Genomic DNA, 25,407 nt, shown 5'->3' with positions numbered 1-25,407 from the left:
TGCCCCCCCGGGAGGGCAGGTGGGGAGGCCCCCTGCTTATGTGCCGGTCTTGCTGGGCTGCCGGAGACGGCTCGGGTCCGCAGTGGCTCGTGCATCAGGCGGCTGGCCCGCCACCTCTGGTCTTCCAGGGGTGAGTGGGGAGGAGCCCAGCTGGCAGGGAGGAGGTGCCCGCCTCCCCAGGGGGGACCAACGGCCCTGGCAGTAGAATGCCCGGGTGACTCCCAGCTCACTCCATTCCCAGGTGCCTCACATGCCCAGAACTGGCACGCACCCTCCTCCCTCCAGCACGGCAGATAGAAGGGACAACGGAAGTGCTGGGGAAAGAGAGGCGCTAGAATCATACCCCGAGTGACTGTGGACAAGCAGCCCATCGTGTGCTAAGGTCCTGGGGTGGGTCTGACCTGCCGTATGACCAGGGCCAGGATCATGCCTCATCTGGGCCTCAGCCAGGCCATTTGCAAATGGGAGGTGGGGGGGGGGGGGCAAGGTCCTTATGTTCCCCACCCTGCCCCAGCTTGGGGACACCCCCGGTGGGGCTCCTGCCTGCCGAGGACCCTCCCTGCTCCGGTGGGAGCACCGTCTAGTCCGGATGGGGCCTGAGTGCTCATCTCTTCCCCACACCCACCATGAGAGGATGCGCAAGAGGCCAGGGGCACCTGGGCACAGGACGAGGGGTGGGAAGACAGTGTGTGCCACAGCATCAGGCCTCCGGGCTGCCGGCCTGGTTCTTCTGAACGAGTCCTGGTGTCCCTCACCGTCTCACTCAGTTTCTAGCATTTGCCGGTGAATCTCCTCGGCTCTCCCCTCTGGGCACATCTGGAGCCTGACCCCCTCTCCCGCCCCCACGGCTACCACCTGGCTCCTGGTTACTGCACCGGCCTCCACCGGCCACTGCCTCCCCCCCTGCAGCCTCTCTGGCCTCTCAACTTCCCACGGCCCCCCCCCACCCCCGCTCAGCCTTGCCCGCCTCCCCCCTGTTCCCCACCGCACTGCACCTCGCGGCCTTTGCTCTCTCGGACTCCCCTCCTCACCTCCTTCAGGACTTTAGCATCACTTTCTCCTTTCCCAACAAGCCTGTCCCCAATGGCCACCCACATGTCCCGCTCTACTCGATGCTCACTGCTATCTGCATATTGTTCGCTTCCTTATTGTCTGTTGACCATCTGTACCCTCGCCCCCACCCATGAAAGCCGGGAGGGCCCCACGTTCTGTTCAGGATCCAGCCCCAGAGCCTCCCCCAGGGCCTGCCCCACAGCTGGGACTGGATGAGTAGCTCAGACCAGAGGCAGGAGAGTGGAGGGTGGGGGGCTGGCGAGACCCAGGACCACGGGGACTGGGGGACAGTGGGGCCACCTCGGGGGCAACTGTGATGCTCCTGAGTCCGTTCTGGGTCCAGACCTCCTCTGTTTATGAGCAAATGTGCTGAGGGCGGCTTCCTCACCCCATTCAAGTCAGGTTTTCAAGGGGGCCACCACCACCCCCCCCCAAAGTTCCGAATCTCAGAGGGAGAGCTTCCTGGATTCTAGTCTAGAATCTTCCCTTGAAAGCTCCCCGAGTCCCTGTTAGGAATCTTCCACAAAAACAGAAGTTTCTGGCCTGGGACTCCCGGGACACAACGGGCTGCCTTCCATCCCAGAACCTCCCCAAAAATCAGGGAAACGTGGAGTGTGTGCGTGAGGCTGGTGGGTGTGTGTGGAGAAAATAGAACGGTGCGTGTCCCAGGGAGACTGTTGGTGGTTTTCAGTGCATGTCACAAGGGCTAGAGGGGGACTAAACGGGGGTGCTTTGTAATCAGAAGCTTTGTCTTTCGCTGCAGCGGAGCGGAGAGAAGGTGGGGGCACCAGGGATCCTTGGGACTCAGTTTCTCCGTCCGCACGACAGGATGGGTGGGCGGGGGGGGGGCGGGGGCCGGGGACCAGGAGAGCCATTGGCAGCTGGGGGAGCCTGTCCCTGCGGGGCATTTGGGGACCTGTGGGAGCATTCTGCTGGCCACGATGGGGGGCGCTGCTGAGGCTTTGCACGGGGTGGGGTGGGGGCCCAGGAGGCCAATCCTTCTGCAGCATGAAGGACCATCCGGCTGCTCTTTGCAGAGCCCGCCGGGGCCGGGCCCGCTGCGGCCCATCGGGCATGTGTCCCCCCCCTCCCCACCGCTCAGTGAGGCTGGTGCTGTCTGGGACCGCAGCCCCGGGGGACAGCGCAGCCCAGGGGAACCTGCTGCGACGAGCCAGTGCACTCTATCCGTGCAGTATCGCAGCCACGGCCACATGTAGCTGAAATGTGGCAGGTGTGACCGAGAACCCAAATGTTCCCTTGTATATCATTTTGATTCATTGAAAATTATGCTTGAATAGCCACATGAGGCCCCTGGCCACCGGGCAGCACAGCCCTGGAGCGTCCTGGGGCCAGCTCAGGCAGATACACCTGCTCTGGCTGGAGCGTACAGACTGAGAACGCCCGCCCCCCACGCCGCCCCCCTCCGGACCCTCTCAGCATCAATCCTGCATGAGCACACCTCGGCCTGGGACTCAGGTCACTTCACAGCTGCCCGGTCATGCCACCCTCGCAGCCCCTGCCCCTCAATGGGCAGCAAGGGAGACGGGCCCAGAGAAGGAAAGCGGCTGGCCCAGGGCCACACAGCAGAGAGAGGAATGGGAACCCAGGCTGCTAGACCCTCACTCTTCCTCCACTGGACTGCTCAGAAGAGCCCCGAGGGTCATTCGAGGGACTTGGACCAAAGTAGTACCCTCGCCCTGACGGGCTGCTTTTAGGTAATAAACCATTTCTCCCAGATGCCCTTGCCAAGTCCTTGCGGGGCACAGGGATGGTGCCTGTTGCCCAAGGAAATGGAGGTGGAGAGGCCAGACTCTCCAGTTGACGCATCCGGGCTGGCTGCTGGGCGGCACGGCTCCCGCTGGGTGACCACAGCACCAAAGTGTCGGGCTCTATGCCTCAGTTTCCCTTCCTGCCCACGGGAGCAGAAACAGCTATGCCGTGGGGTTGCCGGGCGGGCTGGCACAGAGCCAGTGTGCACACGGTGGCGGCTCTTAGCAAGAACGGGGGTGCAACAATCCAGGCGGGGCTGGATGGAGGGGCAGGGGCGGGGCAGGATGCACACAGGGGTCCCTGCGGGAAGCGCACAACAGGCTGTCCTGGGGACACGAGGCAGACGAGCCTGAGAGGGTGAAAGTGAGTGACGTGGTGGGGGGAGGGGCTGGCATCTGGGTGGCAGAAGGTTCTGGACGGGTGCGATTTCCCTATGGCCACTAATCCGCTGGGGACCCTGGGTGAAGCGTTTCTCCTCTGGGGAGATTGGGAGGCTCAAGTGCTGTGTTGGGGCTGGGGGCTCAGGAAGAAAGTGATGGTGGCCAGGAAGGGCCCAGTGGGTGTGAGGCTGGCTCGCCGTGGTCTGTGGGGCCCCCTGGCACCCTCTCCCACAGCCCCGGGCTGGCCAGGACCCTTGTCCCCGCTGGCAGTCATCGTGCTCAGAGGGAAGGGGTCTTCCTGGGCCTGGGTGTGCTCCAGGCCACCTTCCCGAGGCCCGCCTTTGCAGGGAGGGGCCTCCCCTCCACCTGTCATCCCAGACTGTAAAGGTGACAGAGGGCCGGCCGGCCCTCCAGCCTCCGTCGGGAGATCGTGCCCTGTGACTTACGGCGCGGGGAGCCATGATTTATACGACGCACTGCAGTGTCTGGGCCCGTTTGTTCGCGCCTATAATGAAATGGCTCTCAGAAGGAGAGGCCGACGGGTTCTGAGCGGGGAGGCCCGGGAGGCCCATCCATCACCCTCTTGCTCCCCTAGAGGCCGTGCAGCGTTTTTGCTGAACTGGCTGAACAGAGCCAAATCCGTTAGTCCCTGCAGAAACCATCAGGGAGCCAAACGCGGCCTCAAATGGGAGGCAGCGCAGAGGGGACGAAGGTGGAGACTGGCCCAGGACGCGTGGGGCGCGTACCGGCTCCTCCAGGGGCGGAGCGCCCGCCGTGGAAAGGAGGCTCAGACGAGGCCTCCTCCCGTGGGGGCGGTGCCCCTAGGCGCCGGCCCGCGTGTGAGTTTCATGGTCTCGTTCACCCAACGGCATGGGCCCCGTTTGCTAGATGAGGAGACTGAGGATCAGGGAGGTGGAGTGACCCACCCCAGTCCCACCTCCACCGCAGGCCGCCGAGGAAAGCAGCCGGGGCTGATAACTCCACCTCCCCAAGGAGCTGGCACCCAGATCCCCGTCTGGGTCTCTGCCGACTCATCTCTCAGTGCTGGTGAGACTTGTTAGCATTTCCCTTTAGGTGGGCGAAAATATCTGTTTACCCTGGGAGAGAGCAGTCTCCCCAGGCAAAGCTCTGACTAGCTAAGCGGCTGTCCTGCCTCCGTGGCAGGGAAGACGCCCACTGTGACAAAGGAGCCACTCTGCAGGGAAACGTTTAAGTAGCACGTGTACCCAGAGCGCACCAACACAGATCGCCATCCACGGGGGCTGGGGACGCGGGGGTCGTGTCGGGGGGTCTGCCCCGCAGCCAGGACCAGCCCCTCTCAGCGAGGTAGGCGGGGTTTTGGGGGCACTGGACTCTAGGCCGCCGAGGGGGGTGTGAAGAAGGCCTTGGTCGCCCCCAGTCCCAGGTGGGTCAACAGGGGACTCTCACGGGACCCTCTCCGCATGCAGGGGATCCTTGAGGGGCAAATGCCACAATGGACCATGGTATTAGGCCGGGGGGGGGGGGCGGGGGGTTGGGCCCTGCCCGTTCATCCTGGGCACACGGGGCTCTTCACAGAGTGGGGGTGCACAGAGCTGGTGTGATCCCACAGCCGTAGCATGGAGTGGGGAGTGAGAGATAGTCCCCCACTCAACCTTTGCCCCCACCAATGTTGACCACAGTGTGGCTGGAGGGGCTCTGATCCTGGCTGGCTGGGCAGTGAGAGGTGGGCTCTTCTAGCTTGGAGATGATCTCAGGCAGAGGCTGCCGATTCCATTCACCCTGCAAGGAAAGGACCAGGAGGTAAACTGAGGCTGGAGGGGTGAGATGGGGCACCGCCTTCCCAGCCACTTTTCCCCGTGACCTCTTGGGCTCTTGCCCTCAAATTCACCTTATCCCAACCCAACTCACTTTCCTTCCCTCCGGTTGGAGTCACCCCCGTCCCCACCCCACCCCCGACCGCCTGTCCCTCACTTCAACTGTCACCCAGATGAAGCAAAATCAGAGGCCCCGGGTGTAGGCTTTTTAGCCCCTCCTCTCCAACAAGGCTGCACCAGATGCCACGTTTTCAACCACATGAGATGTCCACGCCGCGTCTCTCTCCCGAGCCAGCATCAACCCCGCCCTCGGTGCCGGGAATGTTTGATTCGGCAATTCATCTGTCTCCAAAGGGCAGGAGATCTGCCTCCCAGACTTGCAGGCTCGCAGCCCTTTCCACACCCCACCCTGCACCGGCCCGGCCTCCACCGGCTCGCTCTCTGCTCTCGGGAAGAAGTGAGATGCCCTTGGACCCCAGCGGGCCCCACGCAAGGAGGCCCCACCAGCTTCAGACTGTTCGGCTTCTCGCCTGCCCCTCCCCCCTGCCCCTTATTTCTGGGCTCTGGGGGCGTTGCTGGTGCCGCACTCACACCACCAAGACAAGCCCCGGGGTGTGATGTCGCCTGGGAGAGGGCCATCAGGCCCATCAGCCTCCCCGCTGCAGGCCGTCTGTCTGTCTGGGCCCGTCTGCACCACCGGGTTTCACCAGCTGTTCGGAGGGAGCGCTTTTTGCCAGCTCCTTGGGGCGCAGCCCATCGCTCCCTCCCGGGGTCCTCGGCGGGGCCTGGGGCGCACAGGGGCAGTACCGGGGGACCTGCCGCCGGGCGGGGGTCGGAAGGTGTGAGGGTGTCGCCTCGGGCGGGTGGCCTGCTCCCTGCGGCTCCCCCGCCCCCCACGCACGCACCTGGAAGCGGACGGCCGAGGACTTGTTGCAGTGCATGGAGATGGGGGCGAAGCCGTACAGGGCCCTGAGCACGTCTCGATTGAAGGAGTTCCAGGGAACCGCGGCAAACTGCTCAGGGACAGAGGCCTGGGGGCAGGTGCACACTTCCTCACCATTGAACCTGGGGGGGGGAGGGGGGAGAAGTGCGGTGGGGCCGATGGGGTGGCGGTGGGTGACTCCCCCCCCCGCCCCCGACAGGTGGACTCAGGCCGCCTCCTCCCCGACCCTGCCGCCTCCACGCCAAGCGGGGGCCGGGAACGGCCGCTCCAGGGTTGGGCCCAGAGGGTTCCTCGGGCCAATTCCAGGCTCAGCAGGACAAGAGGACGGGGATCTATCAGTGATGCCTGCCATGGGCCCCTCACAGGGCAGCACGTGCTCCCAGAACTCGGCCTGGATTGCTCACTCTTCCCCAGCTGCCTGACGGTGGGGGGGGGGGGTCCTCCGCCGCGCCCGGGGACGGAGACCCCAGGCAGGCACACTCCCGTGGAACTGTCACCTGTTCACCAGGTGGAAATACTCCCGCAGGAAACCCGGGTCCACGGTGCTCTTGCAAAGCTCCAGCTGCGTCTGGGGATAGTAGTGGACGTAGTTGACGCACATCTCCTCCAGGATACCAAAGCCCCCCTGCGAGATGGGGAGGACGCCCGTCAGGACCGGTGCCTCGTGGGGCGCCACCACCGCCGGCTTCCGGGCCTGTTCACCGCCTTCACTCGCTGGGGCACAGCACGGGTGGTGTTCCGAGTGAGCAAAGTCCCTACCTGCTGGGGATTCCCTGTCTCCCTTGACGGGACAGACAGACAAGCAAGCCCGCCGGTGGCCACGAGTGTCAGGAAGAAAAAGACCACGGGGTGAGGACACGGGGGTGTCAGCGCGCCCATTTTATGGATATGGAAACTGAGTCCCGGGGAAGGTAAGGGGCAAGGTCTGAGTGGACACGACCTCCCAACGTCGGCTGAGGAGGGGTCCCCTTGCCAGCGGGAGCCTGGGGACAGAGGACAGCGGGGAAGAACTCCCCTCACACCGTGGAACCCGCACCGTCTACCGGTCGTTTCCAGAACTCGGCTCTGAGGCGGGGGATGGCAGCCTCCCAGGGCCACCCTGCGGCTTTGTCGTGTGGGAGGGGGCAGAGTGGGTTCTTCCAGCCGCCTCATGCAGCCCAGACCCCGGAGGAGCAGGAAGTAGGCGGCCGCGGGGAGCGGGACTGGAGGAGAGGCTCCGTGTGGCAGCGGTTCCACAAGAGAACGGCCAGCCCAGACCCCCGTGGGCCGCCCTGGCCACCTGTGCCGTGTCCTGGGCTCCCGGCCCCTTGTGCATGTTGATGCGGGCCTGGCTGGGGGTGCGGCGTGTGGCGGGCGGGGGCGTTTGGGGAAAGAGGGGCACTGTTCCTTGGCAGTAGAAACAAGGTCTGCACAGAGCCCAGCCGAAGGCCCGTCTCAGCCCCGTCCCGGTGAGGACGCTGCTCTCGAGGAGGTCAGCGCGTTCACACAGGAAATTTCCTGTGAGCTGATCTGCCTGGCTCCTGGGCGGCCCCCACCGGACCGGTGTTACCTGTGTTGTTTTCCGGTTCCCCAGGGCCCCGGGGGCCCTGAGTTTATCGCCTGGCCTGGCCGCAGACGGGGAGGGTCACCTCTCTCGTTCGGTTCCAGAGCCCCCTCGCACGCCGCGCCCCGGGACGGCCAAAGAGAGTCCTGACCCCGGAAGGCTCTGCTCATGCGAGCCCTCCCTTCACCTTCGCCTCAGGATGGAAATCACATCCCAAAGCCCCTGTCTCTCCGGTGCAGGCCAGACGGTGAGGGCCTGCTGGGAGCCGTCAGCTGCCCTGCTCCTTGGTCCCTCTGGGGTGATGACAGTGACAGTTGAGAGGAGGGAGTGGGGCAGCTGGGGCCTCGGCTAGAAGAACTTGGCGTCTGAGACATCGGGGGTAGCCTGGCCTGAACATCCTGGGACCGGACACCAGTTGACCTCAAGGAGGCGGGTGGGGCAGTGACCATGGCCCTCGCAGAAGTAACACTGGGTGGGGGTGGGGCTGGGGGGTCCCCTTCACTGCCCCGCCCTGGCCTGCGGCCCCGGCAAGCCCACCTGCGGAATGGGGAGATACTGCAGTCCTGCCAGGGGCCTGGCTCATTGTACAAGAGCTCAGAGCTCTGTAGGGAGAGGCGGCCCCTGTGAGCTCGGCGGCCGCACCAGCCCTGCTGCCTGTGGGGCCGAGGGCCCTTGGCTGCTCCCCCAGCGCTGTCTCCCCCTGGAACCTCCTCACAGGGTCCTGGGGAGGCTTAGAGGGTCCCTAAGCTCGGACGGGGTGAGCCGTGGGACCCAGCCTGCCGTGTGGAGAAAGCAGTCCCTGTTAGCAACTGTTGCTCTACGTACTGAGCCCCTCCTCGAGACAGAAGCAGCGGCTGTGGGGTTCAGGCCAGGGCTGTGTGCCTGCCAAGGTCTCCTACTCCCCGAGTTTATGACCATGGACCCGGAGAAGCTGTCACCCCAAATCCAGAGGGAGGAAGGGAGGAATCGTGCCTCAAGCGCGTTGCGGGCACACGGCCGGTTATCAGCTGTGTGACCTCCAGCAAGCGTCTTCCCTCTCTGAGCCCCAGCTCTCACCTGTGAGAACACAGAGCCCCCTCCCTTGACGACCGGTGGGAAAAGCAGTGACGTGCTACCCCTGGGTACATCTCGGAAGAACCCCGAGGACGTGACGCTGGGGGCAAGACGCCCGTCAGGAAAGAGTGCGGATGACATGACTGCATTTACCTGAAGGCCCCGGGGTGGGCAAACCCACAGAGGCGGAAGGCAGGACGGGGGCCGCCCGGGGCTGGCGGCTAAGGGGGCAGGGTTCTTTTTGCAAAGAGGACACGTTCTGACCTCGACGGCGCGGGTGGTTGCACGCAGCTGTGCCGAGCCCAAAAAGTCACTGGACGGCACACTTTACATGGGCGAATCGTCTGGCATGTGAAATACGTCTCGATAAAGCCGCGAGTGGGGTGCCTTGGGGGGGGGGGCTGTAGCCCCAGGTCTGTTCCTCCGGGAGCCTCGAGGTTCTCGGGATGGTAACGGTGTGGGGGGTGGGGAACCACGGTGACCAACAAGACAATTAGCAAAGCCGTGTTGGCCGGCGGTCAGCTTGCCAGGACAGCCCTGGTCGATGCCTGCCGAGCATGCGTGACTATTAACAGCACTGACTTCCGAACTCTACAGAGTGCGCCGGCCGGGTGACAGTGTCGGGGACCTGCGTATGGCCACCCACCACACAGCCAGCCCTGAAGACGGTGTCTCCTCCCGGGCCACCCACAGTGCAGCCCAAATGCATCCATCCACACCCTTGCCCGGCAGAGCCAACCCCACACCTGCACGGACTTTTCTTTGCCAAAAGGCCCCAACGGGAATGGCATGAAAATTAGTGTTTCTGTGGCCCGTTTATTTTTGCCCTCAACAGTCTGCAGGCTTGTCACCTAAGGTCCGGGGGTGTTCTCAGTCCTCGGGGGCCTTCCCCAGCCTCCCTCTGCCCGGGCACTCGGTCACCTTGCCCCGCCCCCACCTCCCCCCCTTCCCTACTCGACGAGGCCCCCCTGGCCCCGGCCCCTGGGCCCTCCCTGTTCTGGGTTTTAGTGTTTATTCCAACTCTGCCTGTCTCCCTGGGTGATGGAGCTCCGCACAGACAGGGATCAGCCGTACGCCCGTCTCCCCGGGGTCCGCACACAGGTGCTGATGTGTCTACTGCAGAGGCTCTCAAACTCAGGCAGGCGTCAGAGTAACTTGGGGGTGCTTCTTAAACCAGAGATGGCCACCTGTCACCACCCAAATTCCGACTCAAGGTCTGGAGTGGAGCCTGTGAGTTTTTGCTTCTCCCAAGTTCCCAGGGGGGCCTGGCCGAGGGACCCCTACCCCGAGAACCTCCAGTTTACCGAATGAATGAGGGACGGCACCCCCTGCCCTCCAGCAACCTACGCTCTAGGTAATGAGTTAAGACTTGTCCTCCCGAAAGGGTAGAAAGCCCCAAAAGGGACCGGCCCCCCCCACCCCCCGCCCTGCCCCGGCCTCACACGTTCCGTGAGCAGGCAGCAGGGAAAAGTCAGCGCGACTTACCACGGTGGCCAGCTCCCTGTCTTCTGTGTTGTACGTACAGGAAGTGACGAGCACGTCCCCCTGGGGAGCCAAGCCAAGAGACGCTCATCAGCACCTGTGCGCTTGGGGGTAACAGGTGCACCGGGCTGCTCCCGCGTTTGACCAAACCCCCACAGGAGGAGAGAAAGGCACAAAGGCACGTGTCATGGTCCTCAGTCATCCATCAATCACTGAGGAACCTCAGGGTGGCCTCTGGGCCCCCCCCCACGTGAGGGTCAAAATCTGGGTGTTCCAGCGACTGACTGCCCATTGGCATTGGCTTCTGCGCCCCTCAGTACCCAGGTCACAGGCAGGCAGGACTGTTGTGTGGACCGGTTGCTCACGTTACAGCCCATGGGTGAACTGGGGCAAGCCCCGGCCTGAGCCCCGGCTCCCCTTCTGCATGATCAGGGGCCCCACCAGCGACCCCCATGCCTTTGTCTTTCCCTAAAGCTCAGGGCTTGTTGCTGGCTGATCAGGCATGTTGCCTGTGCACCAGGCCCCCCGGGGCTGCCTGCGCCGGGCCCTCTGAGGCCTCGGTCACGTCCTGGTGGACCTCACCGTGGGATGGCCCCAGCCCCCGCCTCGCGTGGATGTGCTTCTAGAAGTCCTCACACGGCCCGTGCCGTCCTTCGTGCCTTTCTCTCCTCCTGTGGGGGGCACCCCCAGCCCTCCCCGCCTCCCCGTTCCTGACTGGGCACTCACCGGGCGCACGGACACCATCTTCTTCAACATGCGGATCTCCTGGGTGGGTGGAGGGGAGAGTTCAGAGGGCTGGAGACCAGCTCCCAGCCACCTCTCCTCTGCAGCCCTCTGGGGCCATGCTCCCAGCCCCTCGGGGGGGAAGCCAGGACCGGTCAAGTGTGGCCTCCAGCCAGAAAGAGTTTAGCCCCAGAAGGTGGTATTCCGGGACGAACTTTAGCATCGTAAAGCCACATGCCAGAATTTGCCACCAGAGTCCCTCCCTTGGATTGAACCCCCAAAGGGGAGGGGCTGGCCGCTGTGAGCTCTCAGGTGTCTGGCCTGGCCCAGGATGAGGAACCCAACATGGGCATGCTCCGGTGGCCGTGGGAGACAGAAGGGGAAACAGGCCCCCAGCCCGGGGACCGAACGGGCCCCGCGGGGCGGGCGGCCCCTACCTGGAAGTGAGGGCTGTAGTGGTCGTCCCTGTTCACAATCTCCGTCTCTCGGCCGTCCCGGACCAGCACAGTGACCACCTTCCTCCCCGTCAGGTGTGTGTGGAGCTGGGAAGCGAAGATGTGGATCCCTAAGGGAGGCAGGGCCTGCAGGGCGGGGGGGGGGGGGCAGGGTCAGAGCCCGGCACGCGGGGGACCCTGCCACCTGCCCTCGTGCTGACCGCCGGCCCGGATCGCGGGCCGCGGGACAGCGACACCACCGAGCCCGCGTCCCCAGAACGTCTGCCCTGCCCAGCCTCGTCTTTCTCCCTGGACGGTTGAGTCCCCATCAGGAAACTCCGTAGGGAGGGAGCTGCCCGCAGAGCGGTGTCACGGTCACGGCCCTCGTCTTCTAAAGCAGCTGTCTGCGAGAGCCTGCAGAGGCTCGTCAGGGGGTGCAGCCGGCTTCCTTCTTCGAGCCCCTGAAGGTCACTGCGTTCACTTTTCATGCACTCAACAGACTTTAAGGGGAGCGCCCGGTGGGCAGGGGGCCACCCGGGTGAGCACAGTGGGACCCCCCCCCCCGGCTCGGCGGGCTCGGGTCCGGTGCTAGGCGGTCCCGTCCAGCGCCCGCCGGGCACCAGCATCAGCAGCTGCCCTGTGGCACGACCCACGGGAGACCTTCCCCTGCTTCACGGTCACGCTGTCTTCCGGCCGTGGCACTGACCGCCGTGGCACTGAGCGCGGAGGCCGTCGGCTGGCACTCAGAAGGGGCCTCCAGCCCTCACATGGAGACTGCCTGCCCTCCCCGTTGAGGCGTGAGGGGACTTCCCAGAGGAAGGACGCTCTCCCTGACGTCACGTGGACTTGGCTTCGACAGAACGTTTCCTCAAACGGTTACACGTGTGAAGCGTTTTCCCCACCCCCCGTCTCCCCGACGACACCCCACCGTGCTCCGCTCTGCTCCGTCCACACTGTTGGCATCTCGGAAACTTCCGGCCCCCGCTCAATGACTTGAGGCTGGGGAGGCTTATGGCCATGCCTGTGACAACTGGGAGCCTCCGCTTGCTTGCGGGACCCTGGGTTTCTCTCCCCGCGGCCCCAGAGGCTGGTCGCTCGCCCGGGGGCCTGTGGTCTCGAACGCTATACTTTTTCTTGGCTTGTCCATCTGGACGAGGATATGTCGACCACACCGGCCTTTCAGCTGCCGAACTTATGCCCCTCGGTGATGTGCTAAAGGAGAGACAGGACCAGACTCTGTGGAGACCCTTCAGCAGGTTTTCCACATCATGCGATTTTCAGAAAAAACGTACTATTTGAAGGGGAAGAGGGGCAAACCGAGCTTTTCTCTCCTGGTGGTAAAGTATCTGGAGGCTGGTCTACATTCCCAGGAAGGACACTCTCCCTGACGTCACGCAGACTTGGTTTCGACAGAACATTTCCTAAAACGCTGGCTAGAGGCATTCTCCAGAGGTCAGAGTGCCACGGAGCCCCTTGCCCTGGTGCGTCCTCAGTGGGTCACGCCCCAGGCCCACGCCTGGGGCCACAGAGCCTCTCCAGTGGCAGGAGGAATCACCGACGGGAGCTCTGGGGGTGCGGGCAAGAGTGCCGGATGCTGGTCTCAGAAAAGAAGACACCGATCGAGGCTGATGGCTCGATCTCTCTTCGGCTCGGGGAGCCCACGCGGAGCACAAGTCCACGTGGAGAGCCAGCTCGCTGGGGAGACACGCGCACCCGATGCCACGTCGCAAAGCAGCCCGCTGCGGTGGCCACAGCTCTGCAGGTCAGACCCACGCGCGCCTCCGCGCCGTGCACCTGCTGGGACCGTGGCCCCGGCCCCCGGCTCCTTGGCTGCAGGGCGTGGCGGTCAGCGCTTACCCAGCGGGGCGCTGTGGGAAGCCAACAGTGCGGCGGCATTCGCCACAGACAGAAAACAAAAAGAACCCCCGGCAACAAATCTAAGACGAGCCAACACCCCGCTAGGAAAACAAAGTTGTGAGCAGATGTTCACAGGAAAGAACACGGCGGATGAGACGAATGAAAAGACCCTCACCGTCAAGCTCTACAAAGAGTTGGGGAAATTCACGCTCAACAGTGAAGCGTTCTTCCAAGTGACTGGGGAGATATTGAAAATATTGATAGCGTGGCGGGGGTGGGGGGAACAGATACGCTTTCTGGAGGGCACTTTGTGAGATTTGTTCAAATTCAAGCTCACGGCCTCTGTGCGGGGCATCTTCTGGACTCTACCTGAGAAAACGTCTTCCTGGTGTGCAAGGACGTCCCAATAGCCTTCTTCTCTCGTGGTCGGTGAGAAGTCGGCAGGGGTCTGCACACGGGCGGCTAGGGGGCAGGTGGACACAGGCGGGGCCGGACGAGGCAGGGGAGCGCCGAGGGCACAGAGCCTGGGAAGGCGCCGCCGCTCCTTTGGAAGCGAGGTCCCCACCGCCTGCTCCGGCTCTACGTGCCGACCTGCGCCCCACCCGCCCTCGCACGGCCCCGAGATCGGTGCCCCCTGGCCGCGGCGGTCTGGCCCTGGTGAGGTCCACAGTGGAACCACGCTGGGCGAGGGCATGTGGCCGCCAAAAGGCAAGTGAGTGGCAGGACACATGTCTCCTATTCGGTCCGTTTGCTTTTAGACAGCACATATAAGGGCACGTCGCAATTTATAGTCTGGAAGGACACAAAGGAGCCGAAAACGGGGTGTCTGGGGTGGGGGGAGGGGGGCTTTATCTGCAGTACCCGTGGTTTAGCGGTGAACGCACGTCTGTCTTATTCTCGGAATGAAAGCCTAGTTTTCAGTGCGGCGCGAGGAAGCGCTGGCCGGCACGTGCTGTAGACCGGGCGGGAACCGCCCGTGGGACCCCAGCCGGGGGAACCAGGGCGAGGGAGGGTGAGGTGCCCGGCCCAGCCCCGCTTACCAGCTGGGTGCACTTGTCCGTGCAGTAGCCGGTGAGGACGAAGGCCGTCTCCCGCGGGGGGATGGCCATCACGGGCGAGTACACGAGCCCCAGCTCCATGATGCCCGCGTCGAAGCGACGTAGCGTGGCCGTGTAGTGCAGGCGGATGCCCGAGGAGTCGCGGCGGCCTGGCAGAAAGAGGGGCGCAGGGGAGCGGAAGGGCTCGCGGCTGCCCCTGCCGGTCGGCCCCGTGCTCTGGCTCCGGCAGCCCCCCCAGCCGCCCTCGGCCGCGCCCTGCACCTGCTCCCACACCTGTTTATGCCAGGCGTTGACGCGCTCTGTGCGACACCCACGTGGAGAGAAAGAGCCGTTGTTTCTATGAAAACTAAGTTGATGCTTTGGGAAGACTTGATAAAGGCGGGTAACGAAAACCGAGCGATGCGTCAGTGGGGGGTGAGGCGTCCGCGAGATATCTAGAAAGCTCGCAACGCCTCAGGCGGCTTTGCAAATGCTCTGATGCTCTCCCCCCCCCCCACCCCCACGTTCAGAGGCATCTGCCCTGGAATCTGTGCAAATAGGAGGGTGGGGAACGGCGTCCGCCCCAGCCTGCCCCGCCCCCCCCACCCAGGAGCCTCCAGCCCCTGGCAAACGTGGGCGAGCGAGGGCGTCTGCGTGTTCTAGTCGACAAGAAGCAGCCTCCCACTTTACTCCTTTGATTACGGCCCTGCAAGGTCAAGGCAGACCCAGGGCGTGCGCTGAGGGCATCGCAAAACAACGAGAGCAGAGCGGGAGGGTGGGGCCCTGGAGCAGGGCGGGCGTTGGGCTCACGCACGATCCCGGACTCCCCTTGGCCAACAGTGTGCTGTTGTCTCAGACAAGTCGCCGTCCTTCTCTGGGCCTCTCTGGGCTCAAATTCAAGAGCCTCCTCCAAAGGAGAACTCAGGGCTTCTGCCCATCACTGTCCAGCCACACCGGCCCGTTCTTCTTGTGGTTTGCTAATTGCACAGTCCGTGAGGCTCCCCGGGCAGGCCTCCCAGCGGTCACATGAAACTGATGGTCAGAGGTCAGGGATGCTGGCAGCCACAGGCACAGCCACACAACCACGTGGCCTCCAGGAGCCCCTGCTCTACCCCTGCCTGGAATCGGTCAGCCGAGGCCCCACATATGTCAGGGCAGAGCCCTGGGCCAGTCCCACGGTGGGGGGGGGGGGGGGGGGGGGGGGGAAAAGGGGGGGGCGGACGTGGCTTCACCGCTCAGAACGTACTGCAGAGCTGGGACATGGGCAGAGGAGCCCATGTCACTGAAGAATCATCCGCCCCGATTTATAGATGAGGAAACTGAGGCTCGCAGCCTGAGCTGGAGACCCTGCCCAAGATCGCAGGCCGGGAGAGTGTCGGAGCGGGATCTGAGCCCGGAGCATTGCCAGGGGCTGCGGACTCACTGCTCATTCACCCCGAGGTGGGGCCAAGATCGCCCCCTCTTGCCTCTGCCTCCCCCTGCCCTACTCCCGGCCCCCCCACCCCATGCAATGTCCAAACTCAGCCTCTGTATCTCTGGGCTGGTTACATCAGAGGATAATAATAACAAGGGAGATGCCATTGGTTAAAATTCAGATGGGGATTAAATAATGAAATAATTGTGGCATTTTGATATTTATAGAAAAGCGGCCCATCTCCAGATTTGTGAAGTGACTGAGCGTCCTTATATTTGGCAAAGGATCCATAAATATAACCAGATAATCAGGAAGAGACAGACCTCCCTGACGCTTAAGGAGTTTTCAAAAATCCATTTGCTTTCAGGTTTTAAATGAGCAATAAATCCCATATCATGCTAAAGCCCGAGCTGACTTATGCCCTGCTCTGTGCACACCATAGATAATTCCGGGGGTGGCAGAAAGTGTTAGTTATGCCGCCAGGACGACGAGCACTGGCAGCCGCTGACGGAGCACACCCCGGTGCCCGCGTCCAGCGGGGGCCGCAGGCCAGAGCTCTGCCAGCCTCAGGACAGCTGCATGATGGGGGGAGGGGTTCCCCGCCAGGGTCACGCAGCGAGCGAGGCACGGGCTGGGGCCCAGCCTGACGTTCCTGCTCTCATGTCTCAGACTATTCTGTTCCTCATGCACACAAATGAAAACAAGCATCCCTTAAAACAAAACCAAAAAAACAGACAGAGAGCTAGAAGAACAGGGCGATGTGGCCGTATGGGGCAGAAGGTGCCGGGGCAGCAGAGAGATGGAAACATTTCTATTTCTGATGAGGCGGCAAACTGGCATCGCCATCCCAAACATCCACCCTGGTCGTCCGCCTGCAGGCACAGGGCGATCCAGCAGCCAGCGCTGCCCAGGGCAGACATCGCTGAAAAGCGACAGCGCTGCCCTGCTGCGGCCCCGGCCAGCCTCGGGTGCCCTTCCAACAGGAGCCCCGTGCCTCCGCTGAGGGTCAGTTAGAGGAGCCCCCGTCACAGAACCACGTGGATAGAAAGTCCCACAGGCGTGCTCGGGCTCCAGCGTGCGACTGCTGTGTTGGGCTTCAAGGAGCAGGGGGGAAGCTCACAGCCAGAAATGCCGCCCCCTCCCCCAAGCCAGGCACTCTTCCCTTGACCTGAAGATAGTCCTGGGGGGCAGTGCCTTCAGCGGGCCGGCCGTCGCAGGGTGGGTGCTGGGCAGGGGCCACGCTGGCCCCAGAGTGGCCTGCCGTCCTGCCGGGTGGCCCTGTTCCGGCCCAGCCAGTTGTGGGGAGGGCAGAGGCATCGGGCCTGGATGCTGGAGGCCACCCGTTGGGGGGGGGGGGGGACAGTTAGGGACAAGAGGCAGCTACTGGTCTGACGGCCTCAGAGAAGTGGGACTTCCAGGGAAACCGGGGACTAGTGCTCTGGCCCGGGACCTCTCCTCACTGAGCTTGAGCCTATCGGCCCCACTACAGAGCGAGGACGGGGTGTGGGGAGGAGGGCGGGCCGCTGGACCGAACCAGTACCTAAGTGATTCCTTACAGCTCTGGAGTCTGCCCCACCTTGGCGGTTCAGGTGTGGGTCCAGCCACTGGAGGATACGTGGCTGAGGCCGCCCACGGTCCAGACCCAGACCTCCTGGCCCCTCCTGCCCACTTTGCGGCCCTGGTGGGGGTCCCTTCACCCTTCGCCCTTCACCCCCGGGCCTTAATTTCCTCATCCGCAAATGGGCAAGAAACCTCTGCCTGCCTTTCCCAGAGGGTGGTTCTGGTAGTGGGTGCGTTCGAGAAAGATGGGGGTGCCGAGCCCCCACTGCGTGGGGTGCAGCGATGAGCCAGCCAGCCGGGGCCCCGTCCCGGGGCGTGCTCTGCCGTCACGGGAGAGGAGCAGACGGAAAGGCCTGAGAGGCTGCCATGCCTCGATGGGGCGTCTGAGGAGGCTGGACCTCGGAGAGTGGGGTCACCCCAAGCCCCTCCCAGACTGCAGCTGGCTGAGTCCCCACACAGGGACTCCCCGAGTCCAGGGAGCACAGGGGTAGGAATGCGCGCTCAGAGATCCGTACCTTGGATCTTCAGCGGGTTGTGGTAGTGAACTTCCAGACGGAGAAATCTGGAGGACCCGTTGCCCCCAAAGGCAAGGCCTGCTTCCTCCGGGTAATAAAAGGCCTGCAGGGTGGGGGATGGAGGAGCGCCAGGCGGTTTGGGCACCACAGCCCAGACAGGCAGACCGGCGTCTCGTGAGGGGCTCCCAGACGCGGGTCGGGGCAAACCCACCCACCCGTTGGGGCCTGAGCTGCGGCGTGGGGTGTCGGTGAGGCAGCAGGATCAGAACGAGGCTCTCCCGCTGACGGGCAGCTCATTACCAGCCCGCCCGGATGTCCCTATTCAACTCGGGGTCAGGAGTAGAGGGAGCCGGCGCCCCACGGCGAGCCTACCCCCACCCCCGGGCCCTGCGCTCGGCCCTGCCGCGCCCTCTGCATCGGCGGCGGGAGCGGCTGGCGGAAGCCCCTCGGTGCAGCTCGTGGAGGCCGCCAGCCAGGACCGCCCTGTGCACAACCCCACATCCAGCGGGGAAATGAGATCGATACCCACGAAGTGCCCACGCTCACGTTGTGCACTTTCGTAGAAGAGCCTTCCGGGCCCGAGAGCAGTGGGGGCACCGCCGGGCCTGGGGCTGACTTGGGGCGGGGGCCTCTCTGGTGGCCTCGGCAGCACCCTCTGGAGCCTCTCAGACGGAGAGGCCGGGGGACACAGGCGCGGAAGGGGCGGGACCCCAAGGAGCGCAGAGGAGGCCGGGAGAGGGGGGCGGGGGCACGTACCTTGGCACCCAGGGCCCAGGCGGCCAGCACGTGGCGGCAGTAATTGAGGCGTCCGGGCTTCATCTTGGAATCGCAGGGCCCGCTGAACTGGGGGAAGGTCTCAAACTGGGCGGCACACTGGAAGACCTCCATGTGGTGCACCAGGGCCTCGTTGCCCTTGGTGACGATGGGCTCGTACTGGGGTGGGGGGTGGGGGGACGGGGTGGGGGAGGACACTGAGCCCGGGGCGGCGGATGCCTGCCTGCTCACCCCCTGGTGGGGGCTCAGCTCCCCCCGTGGCCCCTGCTTGCCCATCTGTAAAATGGGAGGGCTAAGGGAGGAGCTTCTGGGGCCCAGGGTTTTGAAGGTGGAGCCACCGAGCTGAAGCCAGTCAGAATCTTCCAGAAGCCCACAAAGACCTCCAGAGTGAAGGCAATAAGGACCCTGGCCAACCATTTCCTGATAAGGTGGGGACAGGAAGGCAGCTGTCCTGGGCAAGGACACAGAGACTGCCCTGAGGGCTAAGCCTGAGCCCAGGGGGACCCGGCCGGCCACCCCTGTGGGTCTTTGCGCACTCCCACAACCTCTCTGGGCTGTGCTTTCTCTGCTGGAAACAGTGGTGACAAAATACTACTGGGGAGAAGAGCGAGCCCCCCCCCTCCCCTCCCGCAGGGCCAGGAAAATAGGTGACAATCGGCCACTAACAGCCGCTATCCTCGCGCTATATCTCTGGGTGGGTGTTTAGAGCAACTGAGGTCTGAATTGAGCTGTTTTTTTGTGAGGGGGATGTGACCTGATAGACAGACAGACAGAATCAGTGTCCTTTGGTCCCGCCTCGGAAGTCGGGCCACAGGGGCCCGGGGAGGGTGGGCTGTGAGCAAGGTGACAGGATGACAGGGTGACAGGGGGTCAGGAAGTTCAGACCGTGCCCCAGGTTCAGGTGGGAAGAGGACATCGGGTTCAAGCTGAGCCGCGGACGGCTTTCCAGCACAGGGACGTCTCTGCACGCCCCTCCGAAGCCCCAGGTGGAAAGCAGAGCTGGGATGAGGCCCTGGGGCCCGGGCCGCCCGCCATGTGCCCTCCGCCCCACCCCCCGACCCCCACCCCCAGGTACCATGACGATGTGGTGCCGGGAGAAGCCGTCTGGAAGCTCAGTGATGTGGCACCAGTATGTGGTCAGCTGGCCGGGGATCAGGATGTCCGGGGTGCGGATCTCCATGGTGTGCGTGTCCACGGGCAAGGCCGGGATGGGGATACTGGGCTTTAACAGCTGTACCCTCTGCAGCCCCGTCTGCAGCCCCGAGGTGTTGATGGCCTCCAGCGTCCGGAACGGCTCCTCCAGGACCCCGTATACCAGGTGGACGGTGCCATCCTGCAGCCAAGACACCCAGACGCCCCAGAGCTGGGCTCCTTGGCACCCGGGGCCGGCCTGGCCCCTGCCCCGCCTCACCTGGCGGGTGACACGCCCGGTTCGTGTCTCTGCGAGGCAGGGGTGTCTTTGAGGCTCCCCAAGGACCCGGCCGAGCCAGGCTAATCACCCCACAGCCCGCAGCTTGCACCAGGCGTCACGATTCTCCTTTCCAAATACGTTCTGGCCTCGTCCTCTAGGCATCGGTTCAGCTAGCCACTGCTGGGCCGGACCAGCCGGCCCACCTCAGACATCTGTCCCCTCCACCGCCCCCAGGGTCACCGGGGACAAGCTGTGGGTCATCACCTCCGGTCCCGTGAACAGCTCAGCGTGAGGAGTCAGCGCCCCCACGAAGAGAAACAGACCAACTCGAGGCTTTGCGACAGAAACATTGGACTTGGAGAGCCGTGCCGTCCGGCTGGTCCTGGACAGTGCAGACGCGGGAAGCTCCAGGCAGCACCGTGCCAGAGGTCACAGACAGACCCCAGGAGGCAGGGATCTGGGCTTGACCTCCTCCCACCAGCTGCCACGAACGCAAGCCTGTCGCCACACGTGGCCTTCCGTGGTCTTCTGGGCGCCGGTGGGTGTTTTTGTGGGTTTGTATTCCTGACGGGTGGCCGATTTGCTCTCTGAGTTTGCAGCCACCGAAACCTGGGGCCCCTGTGAGCTGCTCTCGCCAAAGAGCGTATCAGAGCTCCGGGCAGGAGACCCCCCAACACCCAGCCCCGAAGCTCTGAGCTGAGCGCACGTGCACATCAGATGACACCCTGCAAAGTGCTTGGACAGGGTCCGCCTGTCCTTGTGTCGTCCGTGGGGAAGGCGGGTCAGGAGCGTGAGGACCCTGTGACCTGCTGGAAGGACACGGAGGGCCCAGCTCTGTCCCACCATGCCGTGGGGCCCTGGGCAACTCCTTCCCCTGCCTGGCCTCAGTTTCCTTGTCTGGCACACAGACAGCCGGTCACTGCCGTCACGTAAAGTTTACACAAGGTGACCGAGGTCAAAGGGCGCTGGGGAAAATTCAAAGAATTTTGTCTTCAAGGCCAAGCGGGGTTGCTTTTCTGCAGTGGGTGTGTTGGAGCCGCGTGAGAAGCCTATGGTGTTTCTGGATCCACCGTGGCTCTGAGCTCCTGGGCAGAGCTGGTGGGGTCTTAGAGGCCAGCCTGCATTCTCTCCCCTCCCCCACACTTCACACACAGGTAAACCGAGGACGTCTGGGGGAGGGAGGGACCGGCCCCAAGCCTCACAGCCCGTCGGCAACAGGGCAGGTTGGGAAGCCAGGTCTCCTGGGCTCTCCACCTGAAGCTGATGGGCCAGGAGGAGAGAAAGGCAGGAGTAAGATCGTCCTGGTCCCACTTTGAGAGGCTTGGGGGCAGGACCCGCATCTACAACCCTGTTGGCTGTGTGTCAGCCAGGAATACTTCCTGAAGGGGTCAGAGGCTGATAACAGTGCTGGTCTCTTGTCCCCTCCCAGCCGCCTCGGAGATCCTTCCCTGGCTGTCTCTCTGCACGCTGCCCCAGGATGCGGGAATGCTCCACGATCTCCTGAGCACGTGGGGCCACCACCTACCTCAATGAGGTAATCCTTGGGGTCACAGGTGTCAAAGGGCCTCCTGAAGATCAGGCTCAGGCCTTCCGGGGTTCTCCACGCCCTCAGCAGCTGGTAATCCTGCCGGGAATCCAGGTGGATCTGTCCCCTCTGGTCACTCCAGGCGTCCTGCAGAGACAAGGACCGACCCTGAACACAAGGGGCTGAGCGGGAGGGCTAGAGCTCAAGGTTGGTTGCCCACAGTGTGGATCCCAGGGGTCCTCCTGGGTCTGGCGGGGGGGGGGGGTGACTCCCACTTTGTGCGTCTGCCTAGAGATAGCAAAGTCATACTCCAATCCCACTCACTTCCTCTGCGCCTTGAAGCAGGGCTCTCAAATCCAGCCGGGACTCGGGGCGGCTGGTTAGGGACAGGGAGGTCTCCCCGCGGACCTCTGAGACCCCAGGGGACGGGGAGGGGAGGATGAAGACTCGGGCCTCGGACACCCCAGTGCAACGTGACGGTGTGCCCGCAGAAGCCATCCCAAGCCAGAGTCTCAAACCTCTGGGTACACCCAGGAATCTCTTGCTAAGAAGGCACCATGATTGGTGATGGGTGTCTGGGACACATACCGCTCCCCCCTACCCGTCTGCAGAGGGAGGGGCACAACAGCACGTGGAGACTGGGTCAGATGGGGGAGGCGAGGAAGAGACCCGCCGCGGGGGTTCAGGTGGCTCTCTCCTCCCGTGCCCTCCCTGACCTCACGCACCCCTGAGAGCGAGCACCCCTTCACTCACTGTGCCCCAGGCTTCTCACTCCCCTCGCCCAGCCCTGACCTTGCCTGGAGAGAGTAAACTGAGGCCCAGGGAGGAAATAGGCCTGCGGCATTTTGCCCGGGGCATTAGTGGGTGGCTGATCTGACCGAGCCCTGCCCTCCCCTCCGCGCACCTGCTTCCTGTGCACCTGACTCTCAGGTCTAGTCTTGCAGGCCAGTGCCGGGAAAGCAGTCACCTACAGAGGATGCTTGGAGGGAGGGAAGAGCCCGCCCCACCGGCCAAAGGCCTCTGTGCCCATTCGGGAACACCACGAGCCCTTGGCCTTGGGATTTTGTTTTTAACCAACTGTGTCCCCAAACATGTTTGCTCCGTTTCCTTGAGAAGAAAAAGAAACCTGCGGAGAATTTTGCAACGCTTCCCCTAGAGAAAAGCCCCACAGTGAAGTTCCTGCTAAGAGACACTACTAATTTGCAGGCCCAATTTAAAAAGCAGAGGCAGAAAGTTAGTGTATGAGAGTTCAGCTGGAAATCTAGAATGTATTTGTTGAACGTACGGCTAACGGAGGAAAAACAAGTCTGGCATTTGTTTGCACAGGAGTTTGTTGTGCAAATTAATCTTGCAGTGTGCGGGGGTGGGGGGGGCACCCAGGCTCTCTTGGCAGCTGGCATCGCTGCCCCTCAAGGAGCTCTCGCACTCCTGATCCGGGGGCCCGGCTACTCCCGTTCAGAGCTGGGGCTGCCCCAGGTCTTTCTTGGCCGTGACCCCTCCCCGGGGCCACCGAGCATCCTTACGGCGAGCAGACAGTGCAGCCCAGCAAACCAGATCTGGGCCCCAACCGGGCAACTGCACCCCATTCTGCCTGGGAGGCCCCTGCAGGTTCCACCACTTAAACGGATTAAGAAAAACCCTCTGCTCACAGATAAAGACCTTAAAAAAAAGGTTGCGGGGGACACCTGGGTGGCTCAGTCGCTTGAGCGTCCGACTTCGGCTCCGGTCACGATCTCACGGTCCGTGGGTTCGAGCCCCGCGTCGGGCTCTGTGCCGACGGCTCGGAGCCCGGAGCCCGCTTCCGATTCTGTGTCTCCCTCTCTCTCTGACTCCACCCTGCTCACGCTCTGTCTCCATCTCTGCTCCTCCCCTATTCGTGCTCTGTCTCTGTCTGTCTCCGTCTCTCTCTCAAAAACAAATAAACATTAAAAAAAAAAATTAAAACAAAGAAGTTAGACCCTCCTGTGTCTTTTTTTGTGGAGAGAGGTGGGTTTCATCCCCAGAGAGGCCCATCTGGGGCCGAGGGTGGGAACGGTGGCTCAGGCCAGGGGCTGCCTCCGTGCACCTTCACTTCCCTGGAGCTTGTTGAGGGCCCCACAGCCCCTCCATCTCTGGTCTGAAGGGAAACTTCCTCCTTCCTCTACAGTTTACGGTAAAAAATACGGGTAAATTTTGGAGGCGCGGAGTCAAGAGCACCTCCTATTTTGGGTCAGCTCGGTGGGTTTGTACCACACCTGGGCGGGGGGGCGGGGGTCCATACCTGCTCACTGCGCCCTCATGTGCAAGCTAGGTCTGTGGGTGCTTGCTGCTGTGCTTGGCCACGTGCAGCCACCAGGCCCACAGGGTGTGCTGGGGGGGTGGTTGGTGCCGGTGGGGGACACAGGCCCCACCCTCATCGGTGGGGGGCAGCGGATACCTTCATCTGCTTGGCACGCGAGTGGCCGGTGCACAGGCGTGCTGGCGCGCCGCGTCCTGTTTGGGGATGTGCGGTCAGAGACCGCAAGGGCATCCCTTTTGTCCTCGGATCAGAATCCCCGAGATGCCCGAGCTTGGGGCGTGGACTTGGCTAAGGTCAGAGTAAACAGGAAGGCAGAGGAGGGAGAGCTTCCTTTGCTGGGTTAAGAGAGGGGGTGAGTGCAGGGTGAAGGCCGGGCGGGGGCTGGGTGAGGACAAGGTCAGGCGCGCTGGGGTGCGGCACGACTTACCCCAAAGTAGGTGCTGTCTCCGTCGGTCCAGAGCACCACCAGGTCAGCATTTTCCAACTCGCCGCGGTCCGACATCCCAAACAGGACCCCGGCCTTGAGCTCCTGCACCAGGAGTTGGAAGTGGACCGTCTTCTGCGCGTAGCTAACATTCCAGGAAAGCTCCAGGGACCCCTCGGGATCCAAGGGTACTCGGTAGGGGAAGGGATTCTCGGGGGGGGCCGAGCTCTGCAGTGTGGCCACCAAGATGACCAGGAAGATGGCCACCACCGTGCCATACATGGACGCTGCCTCTCTCGTGCTGGGGCTGGGGACCTGCATGGCCAGGCGAGCTCGGCCGGCCCACTGGGACTTTTATGTCCCGGCCCTCCAGGGGGTGGGCCCAAGCTGCCCCCGGTAATCTCATTTGTCTGGTAGGGAATTCAATTGTCCCGGTGACCCTCCCACCAGCCTGTGCCCCGGGGCACACCCTTGCGTCCCTGTCCCTCGCTCTCCTAATCGGCACTAATGACACATGGACATCATCAGCGGGAATTGAAGCCGACTGGCTGATTTCGCTCTGTCTGTATCGTCTCTGCAGAGCCGTCTGGAGAGCGGCCCCTCCCTGCAGCCAGGCCTTCCAGACGCCGTCAGCCCGGCACCGGGCCGGCCACCGGGCGGGCTGTCTGGTCCTGTCCCCGAGCCACACGCAGGATGGGCCCCAGGCCGCCCCTCCATGGATGGGCAGACTGAGGCCCCAAGGGCTTATTTCCAGGGTGACCAGTGAGTAGGTAAGACTGCCGCTGGGGCCCCGGCCCGGTGAGCCATTTCCACGATGCTGGAGGGTGGACCAACTTCAAACTAAAAATAAAAGACAGTCCCCACATAGTCCCTGTGTTTAGACACTCTCTCCATGGCCTGCTGTTCCCACTTTTGTCTCCTGTCTATTTCCTCACAGGCTCCAGCTGGTGCCACGGCTGCTCCAGCAGGAGTGGGTGTACTGCTGGGGGGGTGGGGCCAGATGGCACGGGGTGCATCGCTGGGGGACAGACTTTGCAGAAAAAGGTGCACATGACGGGCCTGCCTCCCTGCCACCAAAGTTCCCAGAGCTATGACGTCCCTTAGCTTCGAGTGGACCCTGCCTGAACTTGAACCCTTCCACACCTGCTGGCCTATAGCACTGTTTCTCCCACACCTACCACAGGGCCTTTGCACAGATCCATTGGGGCTCACAGCCCTGGTGCTGCCCCCCCAAGTCACCCCCATCCTTCTCTGTGCAGAGTGCATTGACTCTAGTCGGGCTGCCGCCTCCAGAAAGTTCTCCGTGACCGCCCTGAATTCGGTCCCTCTCCCCCCAGGCACACGACTCGCACTCACTCTCCCTCCCTCCATTCCTTCGCCCCCTTCCTCCTCTTCCTCCCCTTTCCGGAGACACCGAGAGCCCAACCGCAGGAAC

At 63.3% G+C, this 25,407-nt stretch overlaps 1 protein-coding gene across 1 annotated transcript; it reads right to left on the bottom strand.

Moving 5' to 3' along the window:
* Positions 1–4,399: 4,399 nt before the first annotated feature.
* Positions 4,400–24,748, bottom strand: DBH (dopamine beta-hydroxylase). The gene is made up of 12 exons (XM_040461471.1): positions 23,976–24,748; positions 21,271–21,417; positions 19,410–19,667; positions 18,317–18,493; positions 17,561–17,663; positions 14,075–14,241; positions 11,181–11,324; positions 10,747–10,785; positions 10,024–10,083; positions 6,440–6,567; positions 5,905–6,064; positions 4,400–4,964 (listed from the first exon to the last, which is right to left on the bottom strand). Exons 1-12 carry the CDS (start codon positions 24,291–24,293, stop codon positions 4,833–4,835), a joined length of 1,833 nt encoding a protein of 610 aa, XP_040317405.1. The 5' UTR covers positions 24,294–24,748; the 3' UTR covers positions 4,400–4,832.
* Positions 24,749–25,407: the final 659 nt, after the last annotated feature.

This window comes from Herpailurus yagouaroundi, unplaced genomic scaffold (assembly GCF_014898765.1).
Source record: "Herpailurus yagouaroundi ecotype Mexico unplaced genomic scaffold, PumYag 267, whole genome shotgun sequence".
NCBI lineage: Eukaryota > Metazoa > Chordata > Mammalia > Carnivora > Felidae > Herpailurus > Herpailurus yagouaroundi.
This window is presented reverse-complemented; position numbering and strand designations above follow the sequence as displayed.

Excerpts from the sequence above, each read along its gene's own strand:
- DBH (XM_040461471.1), bottom strand. The coding sequence starts at position 24,293 with ATGCAGGTCCCCAGCCCCAGCACGAGAGAGGCAGCGTCCATGTATGGC. Across the intron at positions 21,418-23,975 it reads GAGACAGCACCTACTTTGGG|GACGCCTGGAGTGACCAGAG; the intron begins GTAAGTCGTGCC and ends TTGTCTCTGCAG. Across the intron at positions 6,568-10,023 it reads ACAGGGAGCTGGCCACCGTG|GGGGGCTTTGGTATCCTGGA; the intron begins GTAAGTCGCGCT and ends CCCATCTCGCAG.